The 19,913-nt window shown below is 42.8% G+C and overlaps 1 protein-coding gene across 2 annotated transcripts in view; it reads right to left on the minus strand.

The window, feature by feature from the left end:
• Window positions 1-19,913, minus strand: part of BRAF (B-Raf proto-oncogene, serine/threonine kinase) — a 74,835-nt gene that overhangs the window by 28,707 nt on the left and 26,215 nt on the right. For both annotated transcript variants that reach the window (XM_056846174.1, XM_056846172.1), the window contains exons 4-6: window positions 7,511-7,614; window positions 5,804-5,906; window positions 3,000-3,148 (exon numbers count right to left, since the gene is read on the minus strand). In XM_056846174.1, coding sequence (XP_056702152.1) covers window positions 3,000-3,148; window positions 5,804-5,906; window positions 7,511-7,614 — 356 coding nt within the window. The remainder of the gene's footprint in view (window positions 1-2,999; window positions 3,149-5,803; window positions 5,907-7,510; window positions 7,615-19,913) is intronic.

Raw genomic sequence — 19,913 nt, forward strand, 5'->3', positions numbered from 1 at the left:
GCTGCTTTGTGCATTGGTCAGAATGGGTTGATTTCCTGCTAGGCTGGAGCAGTACTTTGCCCCTCTGTGCAAGAAAAGTATCACCAGACAATACACTTGCCAAAAATATCAACTACATGCAAATTGTCCCTATGATGTTCAGGCACACATACCTGCGTTAAGGTATCATTATAACGTGTATTTCTCCATCCCCACAGTTTCTGGCTGGAGAATGCAGAACATGTGGGCCCAATTCAAGATGTCACAATGCTCTCTTTGTGAGCGCTGGGCGAAAACCTGGTTCACTGCCAGGCTCATGTGCTCCTTTCTTTCCTGTCACTATGTGGCAATCCAACTAGCACAGAAACAAACCCCAGTTCATTAAGGTGTCCATGGTTGGACATGATAACCAACTGGAGTTGTACGGAAGAAGAGACGGAACTCATGAAATGGCCTGGTACGTAAGTTTGTGCCCATCACAAACAAACTGAGATTTGTTCATGACATATGAATTGAGCCCCTTACTTCATAGCCAGGATTAGTATGCCAAAATATTACTTGGGAGATAAGAGGGCACGGGTCTTGGTAACGGGGATGACATTTGAAAAAGAGTTGGTTTTTATACCCCGCTTTTCTCTCCCTTTTTAAGGAGCCTCAAAGCAGCTTGCAATCACCTTCCCTTCCCCTCCCCACAACAGACACCTTGTGAGGGAGGTGAGGCAGAGAGAGTTTGGAGATTTTGGAGAGTTTGCTGGGCCCTGTGTTGTTCAACATCTTTATAAATGATTTGGATGAAGGAACAGAGGGGATGCTTATTAAATTTGCAGATGATACTAAATTGGGAGGGGTAGCAAATATGGTAGAAGACAGAGTCAAGATGCAGGATGATCTTGACAGGCTGGAGAAATGGGCTAGAACTAATAAAATGCACTTCAACAAAGACAAATGTAAAGTTCTACATTTAGATAGAAAAAATCAAATGCATAATTATAGGATGGGGGAGACTTGCTTGAGCAGTAGTGTGTGTGAAAAGGATCTTGGGGTCTTAGTAGACCAAACACTGAACATGAGTCAGGAGTGTGATGCTGTAACTAAAAAGGCAAATGCAGTGTTCCTCGGAAGGTGGTAAGCTCTCCTTCCCTGGAGGTTTTTAAGAAGAGTTTAGATGGCCATCTGTCAGCAATGCTGATTCTGTGACCTTAGGCAGATGATGAGAGGGAGGGCATCTTGGCCATCTTCTGGTCACTAGGGGTGTGGAGGGGGGAGGTAGTTGTGAATTTCCTGTATTGTGCAGGGGGTTGGACTTGATGGCCCTGGTGGTCCCTTCCAACTCTATGATTCTATGAGATAACTGTGACTAGCCCAGCGTCACCCAGCAGGCTTCATGTGGAGGAGTGGAGAACCAAACCCAGTTCTCCAGATTAGAGTCCATCGCTCTTAACCACTATACCACACTGGCTCTCTGCAGAAGCCATGCATCAAGTCTTAACATCTGCATTCTGTACTAAAATGCTGAATTGTTGTGATGCTACAGTATTTTAAAAAGTGCAGCCTCTTTATGGAGATGAAGAAAAACAGTAAATCTGTTTAGAAATGGTACATATGAAAGTTCTGCAAGATGGGGAAGGCCTTTAAAGGATGTCACTCGTCTTTGTTGTTAAAATATTCAGCCGCTTTGATACCCACAAATTAAGGTGGTTTCTGAGTGGCTTTTGTAAAGCCAGCATGGTTGATGTGGCTAAATTATTCTTTGCTGTTGTTTTAAATTCTTAAAACTTTTTTCTTGGTGTACAGTTTATGGCCGGTTAAAGCTGAATAAAGACTAAAGGCTAGTCTTTGTCAAAGTAGAACCTTGCTACACTACAAAGGAACTGCCTGGTTATGAGATCTGGCAAAGAATAAGCGGGAGGTATTCTGCCATAAGGCACACAAACTACCACAGAGTTTCATTTTCCAGCAACAAATCAAATAGCAGTTTTGGGGGGGGGGGGAGTACCCACCTGAAAATGATGGTTACATTATGTGGTTAATTTGACTCAATCCTCCATGCCACAGTACAACTGGCCTCCAATTGAGTTACACGAGGCATGAACCTAACAAGGAAACTTTCTGACCGAAGCACAGTAGTTGAGCTCGGTTTCAGAACTGGGTTCACCATTACGCAGCATGTGGCAAAAGCCAGCATAATCACATGTAGCTCAGGGTGGTGAAAAGTGTTGTCAAGTCGCAGCCAAATTATGGTGACAACTGTAGGGCTTTCAAGGCAAGAGTAGTTAGAAGGTGGTTTTGCCATTGCGTGCCTCTGCGTAGCGACCCTGGACTTCCTTGGTGGCCTCCCATCCAAGTATTAACCAGGGCTGACCTTGCTTAGCTTCCAAGATCTGACGAGATGAAGCGAGCCTGCATGTCAGGCATGGCCTGAGAAAGGAATGTTGTGGTTTCTCCAGCTGCTGGCCAAGGCCAGCTATAGCCCTACAAACAACGTGTTTAGACTGAACTCTGTGGGAATGCCGGTAGAATCCTACCTTCCTGACAGCTCCTGGGAGGGGGGTTGCCACGGCATCCAGATCTACCCCAATTTGCCCTATGCTCTTCCATATATGCCCTGTACTGTGCTTGTAGTTTTCATTAGTGTCCATTTGATTCTCAGCTTCTGTTAACCTGTGGATTTTCCAATAAATCAACTCTCTTTGGACTGCTTGTCTGTGGATGTCTGTTTATGGGATTATCATGGGACTAGAGCTCACACTGCAGCACAGGAGCCATACATAAAATTCCAAGGGAGGTAGAGGCGTGCTCTCTGACCACCAGTTGTACTGATGTAACTCTGTGCACTTGATAGATTGCAGACGCCCATCTTTATCAAACAGGAAGTACAGCAAGAATTACTTCCTCCTTGGTATGGATGGAAATGTCACTGCTGCTATGTTAATGCAAGACACTCCAGTGCTATGGCAACTGCAAACATCTACCGCTTTGGCATCTAAGTATTAAAATATAGGGCACATCTGATTACTTACTCAAGCTGATCATAATTCACACACATCAATGGCACCTCTGTACTACAACGCTGGTGAAATTTATATCCACAAGTCTGACAGCGGAATCCCTGGAAAAGCAGCTTTCGACAGAAGTCGCAGAATGCTAAAGTAAAGAATGTCTTTCGTACCTGAGGCATCAACAACAACAAAAAAAGGACAGGTAGTCACCACGAGGTACACCAGTCCGGCAAGTCTAAAACTAGGCATCTTGTTCTCACTTATACTGAAATGTCCCTGACCGAAGACCTGTTTAAATTCCTTCAAAGCTATATTTTTAGTCACAATTAAACAAAAAGCATTCTTCTAAAGGCCTTGTGATTGCTAAGATAACAGCTCTTTTCAAATGTTTAGCTACTTTAAATCAGGCAGGGAAGAATACCTCATTGTTGCTGGGAGCAGTAAGACTTTAGCTCACATTCAGTGTGAGTGTAAGTGCCTAAAGGCAGACCTTTCAATGCACCTTGGTGCTTATACAGCAACAGCACAGTTTTCAGCAAGCTAGAAGACGTTATCTCAGGGTCTCCTCTAGTGAAGTGCTTGCCTTTAGGCGCTCAGATTAGCAACTTGGGCTTCAAGTTTCTAGAAGCATTTTATCATTTTATACCACATGAAAGAAAAGAGCTTCAGGTTTAGAAACCAACAATCACACGTACAAGGTTATAATAACCCAGTGAAAACAGATCTCAGGTCAGTAAATTTCCTTAAATTAAATCCATAAAACAGAAGGGATGAATGAAATTTAGCATGCAATCCCAGGACATTTAGTGGAAATTAAATTATAACTGAATGGACATTTCTGAGTTAACATGGTGAGGATCTGGCTGTTAGAAAATTGACTCTCCCTTATCTAGTAAGGTGCACCTAAGAACTGCATACTTACAAAAGTGTAGTTAACCTACTACTGGCTACATAAAGCTTTCGCAGGAGGGCACTTGCCATATCTAACAACATGTGGGGTTCAGGATTATGACCAATAACTGCTTGAAGATTTGGGCACTAAGTCACCCATATTTTTTAAAGAGGATGCTGACTATTCAATAATGAGGTTTACTTTTATTGATCAGCATAACTCAAACGGTAATAACAAAATACCCTCTTGATTACTGTTTTAAATTCTTCTTCTAACCAACAGTCTAGACTTGTAACCAACAGTCTAGATTTTTAACAGTTTACGTAACAGGTATTTGACAGATTTAAACTGGAAGGATATGAAAACAAACTGTTTTATGTTGTTGAAAGGTTGAGGGGAAAGGGAAGGAAATGAATAGTCAAACATTTTAAAGCGACGTTGGCCAGAGGTGAAAGTTTTTTTTTTATGAGACTATTTTCCTAGAGCTCCAGTTGTTGCAACATATTTTAAGAAGCTATGGTGAAGACAAATTTTCTCTTTTAGAAGTCAACTCCATACAATAAGTCTGGTCTACAGAGCTACAGATCTGCCTCCACTTGCATTGGGTTTTCTTGGGTCAGGTTCTGTTTCAGCATCAAAAACCACAGATCCTTTCAGCACAGCTTTGGAACCTGGAATCACCAGTTAAGAAGAAGAGTTGGTTTTTATACCCCGCTTTTCTCTACCAAAAGGAGTCTCAAAGTGGCTTATAATCACAATCCCTTCCTCTCCCTACAACGGGCACCCTGTGAGGTAGGTGGGGCTGAGAGAGTTCGGAGAGAACTGTGACTAGCCCAAGGTCGCCCAGCAGGCGTCATGTGGAGGAATGGGGAAACCAACCTGGTTCACCAGATTAGAGTCCACCACTCATGTGGAGGAGTGGGGAATCACACTCGGTTCTTCAGATTAGGTTCTCTTAACCACTACACCATGCTGGCTCGGAGCCATCAAGGAACCATGGATTATGTATTCCTTTATAATGCAGCGACACTTAACTAATAAATCACTGCTGCTCTGTCATGCATTGTTATATTTTTAAGAATCTCACACGCAAAGAAAGTCTGTTAAATTCCCATATGAGAAATGTTACTATTTCTAAAGAACTACACTTTATTCAATGTCAAGTAAACTGTTCTATATCAAGGACAATTTACATAACTCTTTGCACAACTGCAGGTTCAGCCTAGGGACTACAATGATACAAAAGCTGACTAAGGTAATCTAGTTCAGCTCCTGCCTGGAGGCAGGACTCTAATCATGTCTGGCCTGCTGAGTAACCCACAACATCGAGATGGTTCTATTCATATTCAACAACAGGTACAATTGCCTTTCAAAAAAATATACTGCACACAATGTACTCCATTCGGCATATTACAGTAACAGCGTTGCTTGCTCACCTATGGTGAGCAAAAAACTAACTCCAGGTGAGCAGGAAGGCAAACTCTTGCATAATGGAAAACAGTCACAGCTGCATCACGAACTGAGCATGAACAAAGCCCAGCTATGTGATACATACCACAAAGAAGCAACAGTTCTTTTTTGTTCATTCGGGCTACTGATGTACAACAGTCAACTAGAAGAAGTCATGTGTTAAGGAGGTGAGCCCATAACAATTGCACATATATTTGCAGGGTGGTGCCTGACACTCTTAAGGGACTCTGAAAACGTCCACAGGGAAAGGGACTGACACGCCATACCTGTGATGGCAGCGGAAGAGTACAGTCATTCAGAGGGTAGAATACAACCTGCTTTCCAGGTAGTGAAAAAGTTTGCCTAAAAGCCATGGCAAAGTGCCATTTCCCCCCCAACAAAAGCATTTTTAGAAGCTCATTTAGTTTTTAAAACAGAGCAGGTGAAGCTGAACCAGCCCACGACGCTACATAAAAATACGTACAAAGTTATGTGTCGTGAGAGGCACGTTCTCCAAGACTTCCACGTGTAATTCCTCTCCAGTCAGCCAGGAAATGTCTGTATCCCAACCAATTGGCTTCTTCTCCCTACGGTGCAAACAATCCCTTTATAGGTTAACCAAACCTCCAAATCCAGGCAGATCATAATTCTGAACATCTAAAATCGGTTACTGAAAGGACAGTGGTTATAGAGCAGAAGTCTGCTCCTCAGGCTTTCACTGTTCAGAGCAAAGAGTTTTAAAAGCAAGAATTTAACTTAAGGTTATTTTCAATTTATTCCAGCACTCTTGTACATACAGCAAAGATCTACAGCCTCTTCCTCAATTCATTCCTGGCAAAAGATCTATAACACTAGTAGGCTGCTGAGGTCTAAAAATGAGTGGCAGTTTTCCACTGGGGGAAAAAGTAAACGATCAGAAACAATAATTAAAAGGTTTTTTTGTTTTAAAATATTGTCGAAGGCTTTTACGGTCAGAGTTCATTGGTTCTTGTAGGTTATCCGGGCTGTGTAACCGTGGTCTTGGAATTTTCTTTCCTGACGTTTCGCCAGCAACTGTGGCAGGCATCTTCAGAGTAGTAACACTGAAGGACAGTGTCTCCATTTTTTGTTTTGTTTTGTTACAGTACTAGATTAGAGCCAAAGTTTTCACTAATGATGGAAACAATTTGTATGCTGCAGTAGTAACTTCCAACAGGGATTACTTAGAATGGAAACTATTTGTGTGAAAAAAGACAACTGCCAAACATTGCTTTAAATTCTATGGTTTGCAAATACAGAAATAACACAGAACTAAAAGCCAGTATATATAGTGGCCCCCAACCTGGTACCTACTTATTTCTTGGTGCCAACACACTTCTTCTTCAATGAAAAGAGCCAATTCTGGCTTTCCTTCACCTCAATGGAGCAGGAGGCACTACAGAACAGCCCATGAGGCACAACATTTGGGCCCGGATGAAGCATCCATCCCGAATTAATCGCCTCCCATCACAGGAGGCTGTCTCACTCTAACCTTTTGTGGAACCTCCCAGTGTTTTATGACTGGTCAGCCATTCTGTGATTGGTCCCTCCCTGGCAGCCATTTTGTTGTGGTACCCACTACCTATACACTCACTTCCCAAGGTACTCACAGCATGGGTGCCCGACCTTTTGAGGCTATGGCACCTTTGGAATTCTGACATAGCATGGTGGGCACAGCCACAAAATGGCTGCCGCAGGAGGTGGAGCCAGCCGCAATATGGCTGCCACAGCTTACCTTCGCCACAGCAAAGTTTTACAAAATCTGAACTGCCAAATCAGACCTCCAGTAGTCAGAGGTTTTGCTGGGCAAGATCTGCTGGGCCCACTTGGCCACACCCACCTTCTAAAAACACTTGGTGGGTGTAAGGAAAGGTGTCGGCGGGCATGATCTTGGGGACTTCTTGCTCACAGGTTCAACAAAGTTGGGGACCTTGGTTATACAGTATATCCTAACCAGCAAGGGAACAAATTCTTCATTCACACCCAAAACCTCCAAAAAGTTACAGCTAATTCTAGAGGCTATGTGGTGAGCCTTTGCCTACAGAGGTGCTCTGAAAAAATTATTCTAAGCTATGGAGGAATTCATCTTTACTTTTACTGATGGCTCATACTCTCCAATGCCTACAGTGATTCTTCCACCCACTCCCCAAAGTACAGTGTATACAAACCATACCCATCTTGTATTCGGTAAACAGCACAGCATTCTGGGATAAGACCTCGCATCATCAAAGCTTTCTTTAGACTGTCCCGGACTGTTACCCCACATCTTGCCGGAACCTGTGAAATTACAAGGAGGGGAAATTGATTTCACAATAACGTTAGTTAGGGAAGGCATTTCTAAATCCTTAAAAACACGATGTCTGGAAATACCGTATTTTCCGGCATATGACGACTTTTTAACCCAGGAAAATCCTCTCAAAAGTTGGGGGTCGTCTTATACGCCGGATGTACAAGGGCGGGTGCTGAATTCCGAGCCGGACTGGAGAATGTCCATGTCCGCCGGAGGAGGGAGGGGAGGTGAGCCCGGCGAGGGGGCTCGCTGCCCAGCTGGGAGTCGGAGCCAGCAACAGCACGTTGTTGTTGTTGTTGCTGAAGAAGACGCCGGGGCCCGCCTGCTCGTCCATGGCCGGAGCCGTCGTCGGGGCCGGAGCGCCCCCCCTCACCCCCTCACCCCCGGCCCCGCCTGGGCAGCCCCGAGCAGCCGAACCCGTCAGCCGCGCCTCGGCGGGAGCAGCAGCAGCAGCCGCCGCACACTGGGCACGTCCGGCCGCCCATCAGCGCCTGACAGACTCCCCCACCGGCTGCTACCTGTCCCCGCTAGGGACAGCGCAAAAACGTGTTCCGCGTTGGCACGCTGGGAAGTGTAGTTCGCGCTCTGCCCCGGCTGGGTTCTGAGCCCAGAGCGAGGCGAGTGGGTAGAAGAGCCCGTAGAGAAACTGCCTCTAGCAGTCGCAGCTGGGCGGATGATCACCCGTGCAAATCTCCTGCTGCAAAGAGTTTCTCTGACCCCATAGGGGAGGGGCCGTGGCTCAATGGCAGATCACCCGCTCGGCGTGCAGAAGGTCCCACCCCTATGGTGTCAGAGAAACTCTTTGCGGCAGGAGATTTGCACGGGTGATCATCCGCCCGGCTGCGACTGCTAGAGGCGGTTTCTCTACGGGCGTTTCTACCCACTCGCCTCGCTCTGGGCTCAGAACCCGGCCGGGGCAGAGCGCAAACGACACTTCCCAGCGTGCCTCGGTTTCTCTTTGGGAGCTTCTACCCACTCGCCTCGCTCTCGGCTCAGAACCCGGCCACCATTTAACTGAGCGTTGTGGGAAAAAAAAAACTTCTGTTTTGAATCTCTCCCCCTCCAGCTTGAGCAGATGGCCCCGCCTTCTAGTATTATGGGAGAGGGTAGTCTTATACGGCGAGTATATCCCAAACTCTATATTTTAGCTTGAAAAGTTGGGGGTCGTCTTATACGCCCAGTCGTCTTATACGCCGGAAAATACTGTATGTATTTGACAAAACATAATCGTAAATATGATTTCCCAAGAGTTCTTTGCTCATTCTCTGCTTTGGACACATGAAGACGAGTTACATTTAACGCTGATCTACATGCAATTGGTTTGAAATTGCAGAAAGACACCTCCCCTTCCCGGTCGCAATGGGACACACAGTTCGCATGCCACCACTGGCAATAACCAAGGCTGGTCATTAACAAGGCATCCACTTGTCAACAGGGACTAGAACCTGCTCTTTTCTACCAAAATCCATTGAATACGGTCAACTGAGCACAGGCTCCGCTCTCAGACAACCCAGCCGAGACAGCACTTTTTGCAAAAGAGCGCTGTTATTTATGTCCTTTCTGAGCCTAAGTAACACCCAATAAATTAAGTCAGAAATTCAATCAGCAGATTGTCTGTGCTATATGCATGTGGTCTTTGGAAGGAGTTCTTATTTTCTCCTATTTACATCTTCCTTTTCCTGAGGCAGAGTCATAGAGAAAGGTGTGAAGTGAACTGTAATTAAATGTTGTAGTGGTACAAACTGCAGCATTAACCAACAGCCGTCTTGTTAAGAGAAAACAGCTTGGAAATTGCTTTTGCATGGAGTCTGAAGGGTATGCAAGACTGCATATGATTACTGTGTGATAAGAAAAGGTCTTTTACAAATGCTCAGAGGTCACTAATTACCTCAGATGTTGCTGGGCCAAGCCTCAGCAGTAAAAACAAGCTTTGGCCTACATTTGAGCAAACCCAAGAAAAAATTATAAGAGAGGGAAGGAGGAAGACAATGCAGAAATTGACTAATGATATGAAAAACAAAAAGGGAAATTATCACATAATTTGGGAAGGGCTGTGGCTCCGTGGCAGAGCATCTGCTTGGCATGCAGAAGGTCCCAGGTTCAATCCCTGGCATCTCCAGTTAAAGGGACTAGGGAAGTAGGTGATGTGAAAGACCTCTACCTAAGACCCTGGAGAGCCGCTGCCAATCTGAGTAGAAAATACTGACATTGATGGACCAAGGGTCTGATTCAGTATAAAAGCAGCTTCATGTGTTCACATCAATTCCAGGAAAGATTTTAGAACAGATTATTAATGAGCCAGTTTGTGAACATCTGGAGAGACATGGTGTGATTGTTAAATAAGTTAAATAAAATAATAAATAAATCTCAGCATGGTTTTCTTAGGAATAAATCATGTCTGACCAATCGGATCTCTTTTTTCAATAAAGTTACTAGTTTGGAAGAACAGGAGAATGCTGCGGTCTACTTGGATTTTAGTATAGCTTTTGACGTAGTGCCCTATGATGCTGTTGTTGAAAAGTTGGCGAAATATGGACTAGACATGGACTACTATTAGGTGGATCGTACCCAAAGGGTGATAGTTTGTATTTCCCCATAAACCTGGAGGCAGGGGACAAATGGGGTGTCTCAGGGTTGTTTTGGATCCAGTGTCATTAAGCATCTTTATGAATGACTTAGACTAGGGAGTTCAGAATGTGCTCATCAAGTTTGCGGATGCTACTAAACTGGGTGGGGTAGATAATACTTTGGAGGCTAGAAATAGGTTGCAGCTGGACTTGGATAGGATGGAGGACTGGGCCCAGGCAAGTAAAATAAAGTCCCATAGGAAAAAGCGTAAAGTGTTCTAGTTGGGTAATAAAAATCAGTTACATAAATATCAGATGGGTGAAACGCGGCTGGGTAGTACCATCTGGGAAAAGGATTTAGGGGTTCTAATGGACCATAAGCTTAATAATGAGCCAGCACTGTGATGTTGTGGTAAAAAAGGCTAACACAATTTTAGGCTGCATTGGCAAAAGCGTAAGGTCAAGGTCACGTGAGGTATCGGTGCCACACTATTGTACACTGCCCTAGAGTATTATACTCAGTTTGAAGTACAACAATTTAGGAAGCATGTCAATAACCTGCAAGGAGTCCAGAATAGGGAAATGAAGCTGGTAAGGTGTTTGCAGACCATGTTCTATGAGGAGATGGAGAAGGAGCTGAGAATATTTACTTTGTGAAAGAGATGGTTGCGAGGTGATATCATTGTCACCTACTGATACCTAAAGGGATGCCATGCAGAGGTTGGGTCAGATATGTTTTGAATAGTACTGGATGACAGGACTCGGACTAATGGATATCAACTACAGAAAAGGAGGTTTCGTCTAAATTTGAAGAGGTTTCTGATGGTGAGCTCTGTTTGACACTGGAACAGTCTTCCTTGTGAGGTGGTGGATTCTTTGTAAGAGGTTTTTAAGTATTGATTGGATACCAGCTCGTTGAGGATATTGGATTGGATACGTGCTTGTTGAACTGGCAGAGGGCTGGACTAGATGACGCTGGTGGTCCCTTCCAACTCTGAGATTAAATAAAATAAACTGACACATTTTGGGGAACAAGGACAACTCCTGTGCAATTTTTTTATGTTGGAATGAAGGAAATCCTTTTTAGGACAAGGTCTTATTCAAATGTGTAGCATGAATTTTTTAATGTAACAATCTATAGCATTAGATCTTGAGTCCTAGACAGAAAGGTAGACTATAAATAACGTAAACAAAATAATTGATATTATAGATGTGAAGGTCCCTGAAAAATGGTGTCCCATTTGTTTCCAAGAATGTTCAAATTTTTTAGATGGAAAAATCAAGATATTTAGAGGAGCACAGCGAAAGACCCCTTTGCAATGGGTGAAATACTTTTCAAGACAAGGTTTTACACACTCTGAACATACAGCATGAAAAAGTGTGTGTAAGAATCTTAGGCAGATCATGAGAGGGAGTGCAGAAAGGGTTGTGACAGTGTTTGGCTCTCGTGGTCCATTCTTACATGCCCAGGGTAATGCTGATTGCCACTTTGGGGCCAGGAAGCAATTTTTCTCCAGACCAGATGAGCCAGGGATCCTGGAGGATTTTTTTTGGCCATCTTCTGGCCATAGCGTAGGGGTCACTGGGGGTGTGGGGGATAGTTGTGAATTTCCTGCACTTTGCAGGGGTTGGACTAGATGACCCCGGTGGTCCCTTCCAACTCTATGATTCCATGAATCTACAGCATTAGATAATTTCTGAACAATGTATTTCCCAGGACATGTTTATTGCTTAAATATGAATAATTTTGGTAACAACACACCATAATGTGTTTGAGAATAACACATTATAAAACAAGGCTTCTGTGTCCAATGTTATAAACTTGACCTCCATATATGCTGGTAGTCCTGTCAACTGCGACTCTATGATACTGTTTTCTGCTCAAATAATATTTGTTTTGTTTACTACAAAATTTGTTTTCCAATTTAAACTTTTACATTTCCCTTACCTCTCAGAGGGCAAAAATGTATACGTGCTAAGGTAGCATGGGGTGCAGCAATTTGCTTCTCTCTCTAAAGTACAGGGTATACTTGCAATTCTACGTGTAAAAAACCTGGGGCATTTATTTATTTAGAACATTTCTGTGCCACCTCTTCAGGAACCTGTCTGAGGCAGCTTATAAAATAAAAATAATAAAAACAGAACATTAAAAGATAACAATTAAAATACAGCATTTAAAAAGCCCCAGCTCAGCATAAAAGCACAGATCATAAAAACAAACCCAGAGCTTAAAACAACAGTTTCCAGGCTAAAATGGTGTCCAAAATCAGCCCCTTAATTGATTCCCCTTAAGCCTGGGGAACAGAAACATTTTGGCCTGACACCTAAAAGAAAGCAACGTAGGCGCCAGTTGAGCCTCAAGGGATAGGGCGTTCCACAAGCGAGGTGCCCCTACCGAAAAAGCCCTGTCTCTGGCTGTCTCACCTCCGAAGGTGGGGAGAATATAGAACAGGGTTGATGAGGCAGATCTTGACTGGTGGGCTGGATGCTATGGGAGGCGGCAGTCCTTCAGGTAGCCCGGCCCCCCCAAGGGCTTTAAAGGGACAAACATGGCACTTTGAATTGTGCCTGGAAACAAATAGGCAGACAGTGTGCATCTTTCAGCACTCAGGTGATACATTTAAATTCCACAAATATGCCAATTAGTACAACTTTGCATACTAAGTCACAAATGATGCATTCAAGTTGTTAAAGCAGAAAATAAGTTTACATTTTGTAGGAATGTAAGTATTGCTCATATGTCAACTCCCCACAAAATTTCTATTCCCCCCTCCAAAAAACAAACAAACAAACAAAACCCCTGAAGATGTATATTTTCTATAACTTCAAAATTTCTGGAAACATTACATCTCTAATGCTGACTTGCGAAGACCTGTACATTTTTGTGGTAAGACAGACCCAATTTAGACTAAAAATTGTTTGGAGGTTCTAGCAGGGGAGCGCAGCTATCGTATACCCTTGACCGAAGAACGGTACACTCCTTCTATCTAGGATGGTCGTCCTCTTCCACCGAGTGCGCAGCTTCGAGAGGGACACACATGGAGCGGTGAGGGAGGGAGGGGACACCCACCTAGCCAGCCAGATCAGCCGAATCAACCCTGGCGATCAATGGGGTGACAGGTGTTGCAGCCAGATCGCCCTCACATCCGAGGTGGCGGAGTTTTTGGCAGAAGTTGTTAAGGTTAAGATTCAAACTCAATTTTAATCTAGATATGTATTATCTGTTTATCTCTGACCTTGTGATCATCAGTTTTATTATGCCAATAAAGGTTATCTGATTCTGACTAAAAACTGTTTTTCTTTGGTCAGTCAGAAACTGCTGGAGAACCAGCAATGAAGTCCTATACAACTACAGCCATGGTGTTTTCTGCAACAAAAATTGTACAGGATGATGAACTATAGGCTGTTGATACAGGAATAAACACGGTGGGCGGATTCTTTTCACATGAAACTTGGAAATTTATTGTTCTGCTTTAATGGCAAACCAAAGTTTGCGGACCTGTCTGAACCACAAGCTATAGTTCATTCTCTTTTCTCCAAACCAGGGCTCCTGATTTGAAAGGAACAAAAGAAACAATAATCCCTGCTTCAGATGGAACAAACAAATCAAAGCTTGTCTCAAAAGTAAAAGCAAAGAACTGATGCGATATGCGTGCGTGTGCCTAGGATCCCCCAGGCTTAATCCTGTAGATCAGTGGTTCCCAAACTTTTTGGGCCACCTCCCACTTGGTTCCACAAATTCAACCTCAGCGCTCCTTACCCTATCGAACAACCCAGTTGAAGGGGCCCACCTCTAGTGCCCCCTGCTGCTCCCTTGCCTCTTAGTGCCCGCAGGTCATCCCCCCGCCCCCCAGGGGGGAGAACTGCCCACTTTGGGAACCCCTGCTTTAGATCATTATTACAGGTGAACCATGCCTGCATGTTACTTCATGCTCATCTGAAATTATACTGAAGCATAAATAAAAATAAATTCAAATATCCCCCCTTTAAATCATCTCACTAAGACAGCTATGTTTAATTTTAAAACTGTTTTTAAATGGCTGTTAGATTCATAAATGGAGGTTATAACTTTTTTAATGTATTTGCAAAGCTGTCCCAACCATCATGCTGCTGTGAATTGCTCAAGTAGTGACAGACCCCATGTGTACCAAAGGACGTACCTTAGAATTGATTTTTTGTATTGAACCTCTGGGGGAAGGGCAGTTGGCGCAGAACGCTGCAGCCCAGTTACTACTGGGCACTAGGCAGAACACACTTGTCACATGTCATTTCTGCATACCTTCCACTGGTTACCCATCAGTTACTGAGTTCAATTGAAGGTTCTGGTTATCTTGGCCTTGTTGGTACACCATACCCATAGGTCCGCCTCTCCCACTATGCAATGCTGTAACAGTTTGGCTTGTCTGAGTAAAGCCTTCTAAAGGCGCCTCCCGCAAATGCATAAGATCAGCAGGTGCCTATTCGCATGCATTCTCAGTGGTGGCTCACACCCCTCACACCTTGCGGAATGCCCTTCCTGAGGTCAGGAAGGTTCCTACACTTTTATCATTTAGCAGAATGTGCAGAACAGCAATGCTCAGGAGGGTATTTTTAAAAAAAGAGATTGATGGGAACAGGACTGTAGTCCACTGGAATGATTATTGTAGGTATCACCTGCTTTTACTGCATTCTATCCTTGTTATCCACTTTCTGTATTGTTTATAGCATAAGTTTACTTTAGTTTGTTGCAATCCACTTTCTGTATTGTATACTTTCTGTGCCTCACCTTAGTTTGTAGCTTGCATTGTTCTCTAATTCTGTAATCCTAGTCCAAGTGCATTATTAATCGGTTCTTTTATACTGTCTGATTGCACTGTTATATCCAGTAAACCACCTTGAGTCTCACTTTATTCATAGTCCACCTGTCATCAATATGCTGATCATATCCAGCTCTGTATCTCCTTACCAAAATCTCATGGTGATGTGGTAGAGGACCTGAACTGCTGTCTGTCTGGTGTGGTTAAATGGCTAAGAGTGAACAAACTGAAGCTAAATCCTAACTTTTGCACCCAGGACTAAGGTGGTTGCCTTGGATTGAGGTGCCTGACTCTGTACAATATTCATGGACTTTAATTGGCACCTGTCATGATTGAGTCTTACATACGTAGACATCTTAAGTAGTAGTGTATAAGTTATTTCATAAGTGATGCACTTAGGTTTCTTTCTATTAATACACTTTTGATAACATTTTTGATCCACAGTTGTATTGTAGATTTGTATTAGTGACAGTTCAGTTGTTATCAGGTAGAACATGCATGTTACTCCCATTCTACAGTCATTCCATTGGTTGACCATTAGTTACCAGGCTCAATTCAAGGTACTGGCTTTCACATACAAAGCCCTTCATGGCCTTGGATACTCTTATCTGTGGGACTGCCTCTCCCCCATGATCTGCTATGAAAGCTTTGCTTATCTGAATAGGGTATTCTGCAGATGCCACCCTGCAAAAGGGCAAAATCAACAACTGCCCGTATATGTGCATTCTCTGTCATGGCCCCCACCTTATAGAACAGCCTGCCTGATGAGGTGAGGAAAGCCCCTACACTTCTAGCATTCTGCAAACTATACAAAGCTGAATTATTCAGGAGGGCATTTTTACACAGGTCATAGGGCTATACTGTAACAGGATGGTTCAGAAATATATTTCAATAAAGGGGAGGAGACTTTGGACTATACTACTGAGTACAGTACATACCACTGGGTATAGTACTTAGTATCTGTTGCTGTATGTGTTATATTACTATGTAATTTCTACATCATTTGACATGTCAAGTTAATACTTATGCTTTGTTTCAGATTTCTGTAATTGTAATCCTATCACATTACTCATTGAATGTCCCAACCTACTGATTGTACTGACTTACACTGGGTTATTCTCCTTCAGTCTCAGGAAGAAAAATGAACTATTGAATAAAAATGTCTCAGGTATATGGGGGGGGAAACAGGGACAAATTATTGTTGCACGCTCACAACTTTTGTAAATTTATTAATCTGCTCATGGGCCTTCCACAGGTAGCCCAGACATCTCCCAGAAGACCCAGGAAAAGATCCCAAAAAGATCTGCCTTGGCTTCCCCCCCCCCCCCAACGGTTTTGTTTTGTAGGGTTTTTCTGTATATTGCTGAGCTGACAGCTTCATTTCTGGTGTTCTTCTTAGTCCATGTTCTGTTTCGAGAACAGAACAAAACTGGGTAACATGCATGTGTGTGTATAAGGGGGGGGGGGAGGTTTAGCTGGGGATAAGACCTGGATGGCCCAGGCTAGCCTGATCTCGTCAGATCTCAGAAGCTAAGCAGGGTCAGCCCTGGTTAGTATTTAGATGGGAGACCACCAAGGAATACCAGGGTTGCTGTGCAGAGGAAGGCACTGGCAAACCACCTCTGTTAGTCTCTTGCCATGAAAACCCCAAAAGGGGTCGCCATAAGTCGGCTGCAACTTGACGGCACTTTACACATACACCTTTTCCAGTACTCAGAAGGGGCTCTCCTTAAAGAAAAGGCTGCCAACCCCTGATCTACCTCCTCTTCCATACGGCCTGCTCATTCTACACCTACTGAAGCGGCCACAAACTGCTAGATAGTCTCTCAGGGGGAGGATGTAGAGATGGATATCCTTGCTAGGACCCACCAACAGACATAGATCTTCATAGAAAGTATTAAAGAGGCCAGCACTGTAATGTGCACGTGTGTGCTTCTAATTTTGTTCTTTGTAACTTTAGAACAGCCAACAAAGACCTGATGCCAGGTGCTGAGAATTTCATGCCACCATCTGAAATATTTCCAAAGCCCTGTTCAGTTATTTCTCCCTAGTGTTTATTTCTCAAGACTCATGTTTAAAGTTCAGATTAATTTGTCCTCCTTGGGAAAGTTAACTAGTTCTGGCCACTTCTCAAAGAGTTCTGAGAAAATTTCTCACATAATTAGAAGATAAACTAATGTTAAGTAGAAGGTTGCCTTTCCTTCCTGGACTTAATATTTAAATACTCTCATGCGTTTTAAGAAATAGCAGCTAGATATGAGAAGCATGGGTTTTTCAAAAATGCCTTTTCATAAGCACAGATAAATTGGGAAAAGAATCCTGAGAACCAGAGGTTTCTTTGGAAAAGAGTCTAGCCCCTAAGGCGTCAAAATGCAGACGTCAATACATGTGAAATGCCTGTTGAAACCAGAGGCCGGTGTAGGGTCTGATCAGAATTCCTGGTGACCACAGAGCAAGGCTTCAGTTCCTTTCACAGCGCAACCACTTCCCATGACCAGCAGACTATGTGATGTTGATCATACAATATTGCAAGAGCAGCACAAGCTCTAGGTTGCATAAAATTACTCTGGAATCCTATACATTCACATTACTCTCCTTACTAATGCATTAGGGTAATTTGCATTTTCTCAGACGATCAGTTTTTAAAAACAGGCTTGACTATTAACACAGCCTGAAGCTCCTTGGCTACACATACCAGCTTAAAAATTACACTGGAAAGGGGGGAACTGACTACATAACTTAAAATGACAGCGTGTGGATGATAATGTTAATGGGGAATATTTGAATAATCCTACCTATAACTTTTAAGACCTAAGCATTAAAGCCATACGCAAGCCAGTCAAAGTTAAGCAATGCTGGGGCACACCAACTTCACTGCTCAATTCTCCCCCATGGAAATCAAGTGGGTTGAAATGTCTTCCACTTTGACTGAATTTTGCCCTATATCTGAAATCTGAACTTTCAATTGCCTTTCCATTTAAACTTCACCTGCCAACTCCCTTCTGCTTAGCTCCCTAACTTTTAATCAGTCTCCTCCCTAAAATGCCAGTGTTATTTTTTCCTTTACTTTCTGTACCACTGGTAATTCCAGTTCCCACTTCTGTATTCTTATTCAGATCTTTTATATAGTCTACACACACCCTGAGAAAGCACACACTCGCTCTTCTCTTTTGTTCCTAGTCTTCATAGTTGTCCAAGGTCTCCTTGGTGTGCTTTAAAGGTGTACTTGGGATGGGTGGTGGTGGAAAATGAGCAACATATGTTCTGCCTTCTCGGTATACAACAAGAGGGTCCTAGCTCATAATCCAGGAACTAATTGTTGGTCAAATACACTTCACTTTGTCCAGGGGCACTGTGAAACACCCACTATGGGAAGGAGCCTAATTTTCCTGTCTTTCATACTTGGGAGAGCAGAGTCCCATTCCAAGTATTTCCCATATTCTGCCCAGCATGTGGCACACAGCTGGTGGTAAACAAACATTAAATAGCAGTAATTTACTTTATTATTTTCTACTTTTGCAGAAAGGACCACATTTCACCAAAACAACAACATTTTGTTATTAAGGAAGAATTTAAGTCAGCTTTTCTGTGTTTAGATGCTGAGAAAGTGTTTGGCAGACTGGGACACAAATGTCTGTTAGAATCGCTTGCAGGTTCAGAGTTAATTTTGTAAGATGGATAAGAATTTGATGCATTCATTGCCAAATTAAGGGTGAATGGATATTTATTACTCACAAATTGATATTGCGAGAGGAGTTAATCAAGGCTGTCCCCTCTCGGCTCCTCTCTTTGTAATTTCTTTGGAACCACTGGCAATCATGGTGAGAGATGAGATGGAAATAAAGGGAATTAATGTAGTTTTGTCTCAATATAAAATTAATTTACATGCCGATGATACTGGTACCTTTATAACAGATACTGAAAAACCCAACAGAAAATTGGAATAACTTATTATGCAATATAGTGAAGTCGCAGAGTATAAATTGAATACAGATAAAACTGAGGTCCTTTGTTTAAATATGAATCTAAGTGAATGTAAACAATATAACTGGATTTTTGGTATGAAAAAAGTGAATCCGATTATTTGGATAGCTGGTTAACCAGGAACAAGAAATGCCTATATAAAGTTAATTATGATCTGTTAATAGCTGATACAAAGGCAAAATTGACCTTCTGGGGAACCTTACATTTATCTTTTCTTGGATGGCTGAACATGCTTAAAAAATCATGGTTCTCTCCAAGATAAATTTCCTCTTTGCAATCTAACAATAGTGATTTCTAATAAAATGTTAAATGATTGGTCACAGTTGTTAAATGCCTTCATAGAGGATTTTTAAAAATCCAGGATTTGTCAGAGGAAACTATAATATTAAAAAGTTAAATGGTGGTTTTAGGGGTAGTCAGCCTTATAATGTATTATTTTCAAGGTGCCAGTCTGAGCAGAACGAAAGAATGGATGACAGGTAATCAGGCAAGGTCACCAGCAAGTATTGAGCAAAATTTTGTTAAGGTCCCATTGAAACTATGGCCTTGGGCAAAGAAACCAAGTAAAAGGCATTATTATAATAATAACAATAATAATAACCAGTTAGAACAGAATATGGAGAAACGGAATGGTTTCCAATTGGCAAAGGTGTCAGACAAGGATGTATTTTATCTCTCTATCTCTTCAATCTATATGCAGAACATATAATTAGGAAAGCAGGACTAGATTTAGATGAAGGTGGAGTGAAAATTGGAGGGAGGAACATTAATAATTTGAGATATGCTGATGACACTACATTATTGGCAGAAAATAGTGAAGATTTGAAACAACTACTGCTGAAAGTTAAAAGAGAAAGTGCCAAAGCAGGACTGCAGCTGAACATCAAGAAAACAAAAGTAATGACTACAGGAGAATTACACAACTTTAAGGTTGACAAT

Source organism: Euleptes europaea, chromosome 3, assembly GCF_029931775.1.
Source record: "Euleptes europaea isolate rEulEur1 chromosome 3, rEulEur1.hap1, whole genome shotgun sequence".
NCBI lineage: Eukaryota > Metazoa > Chordata > Lepidosauria > Squamata > Sphaerodactylidae > Euleptes > Euleptes europaea.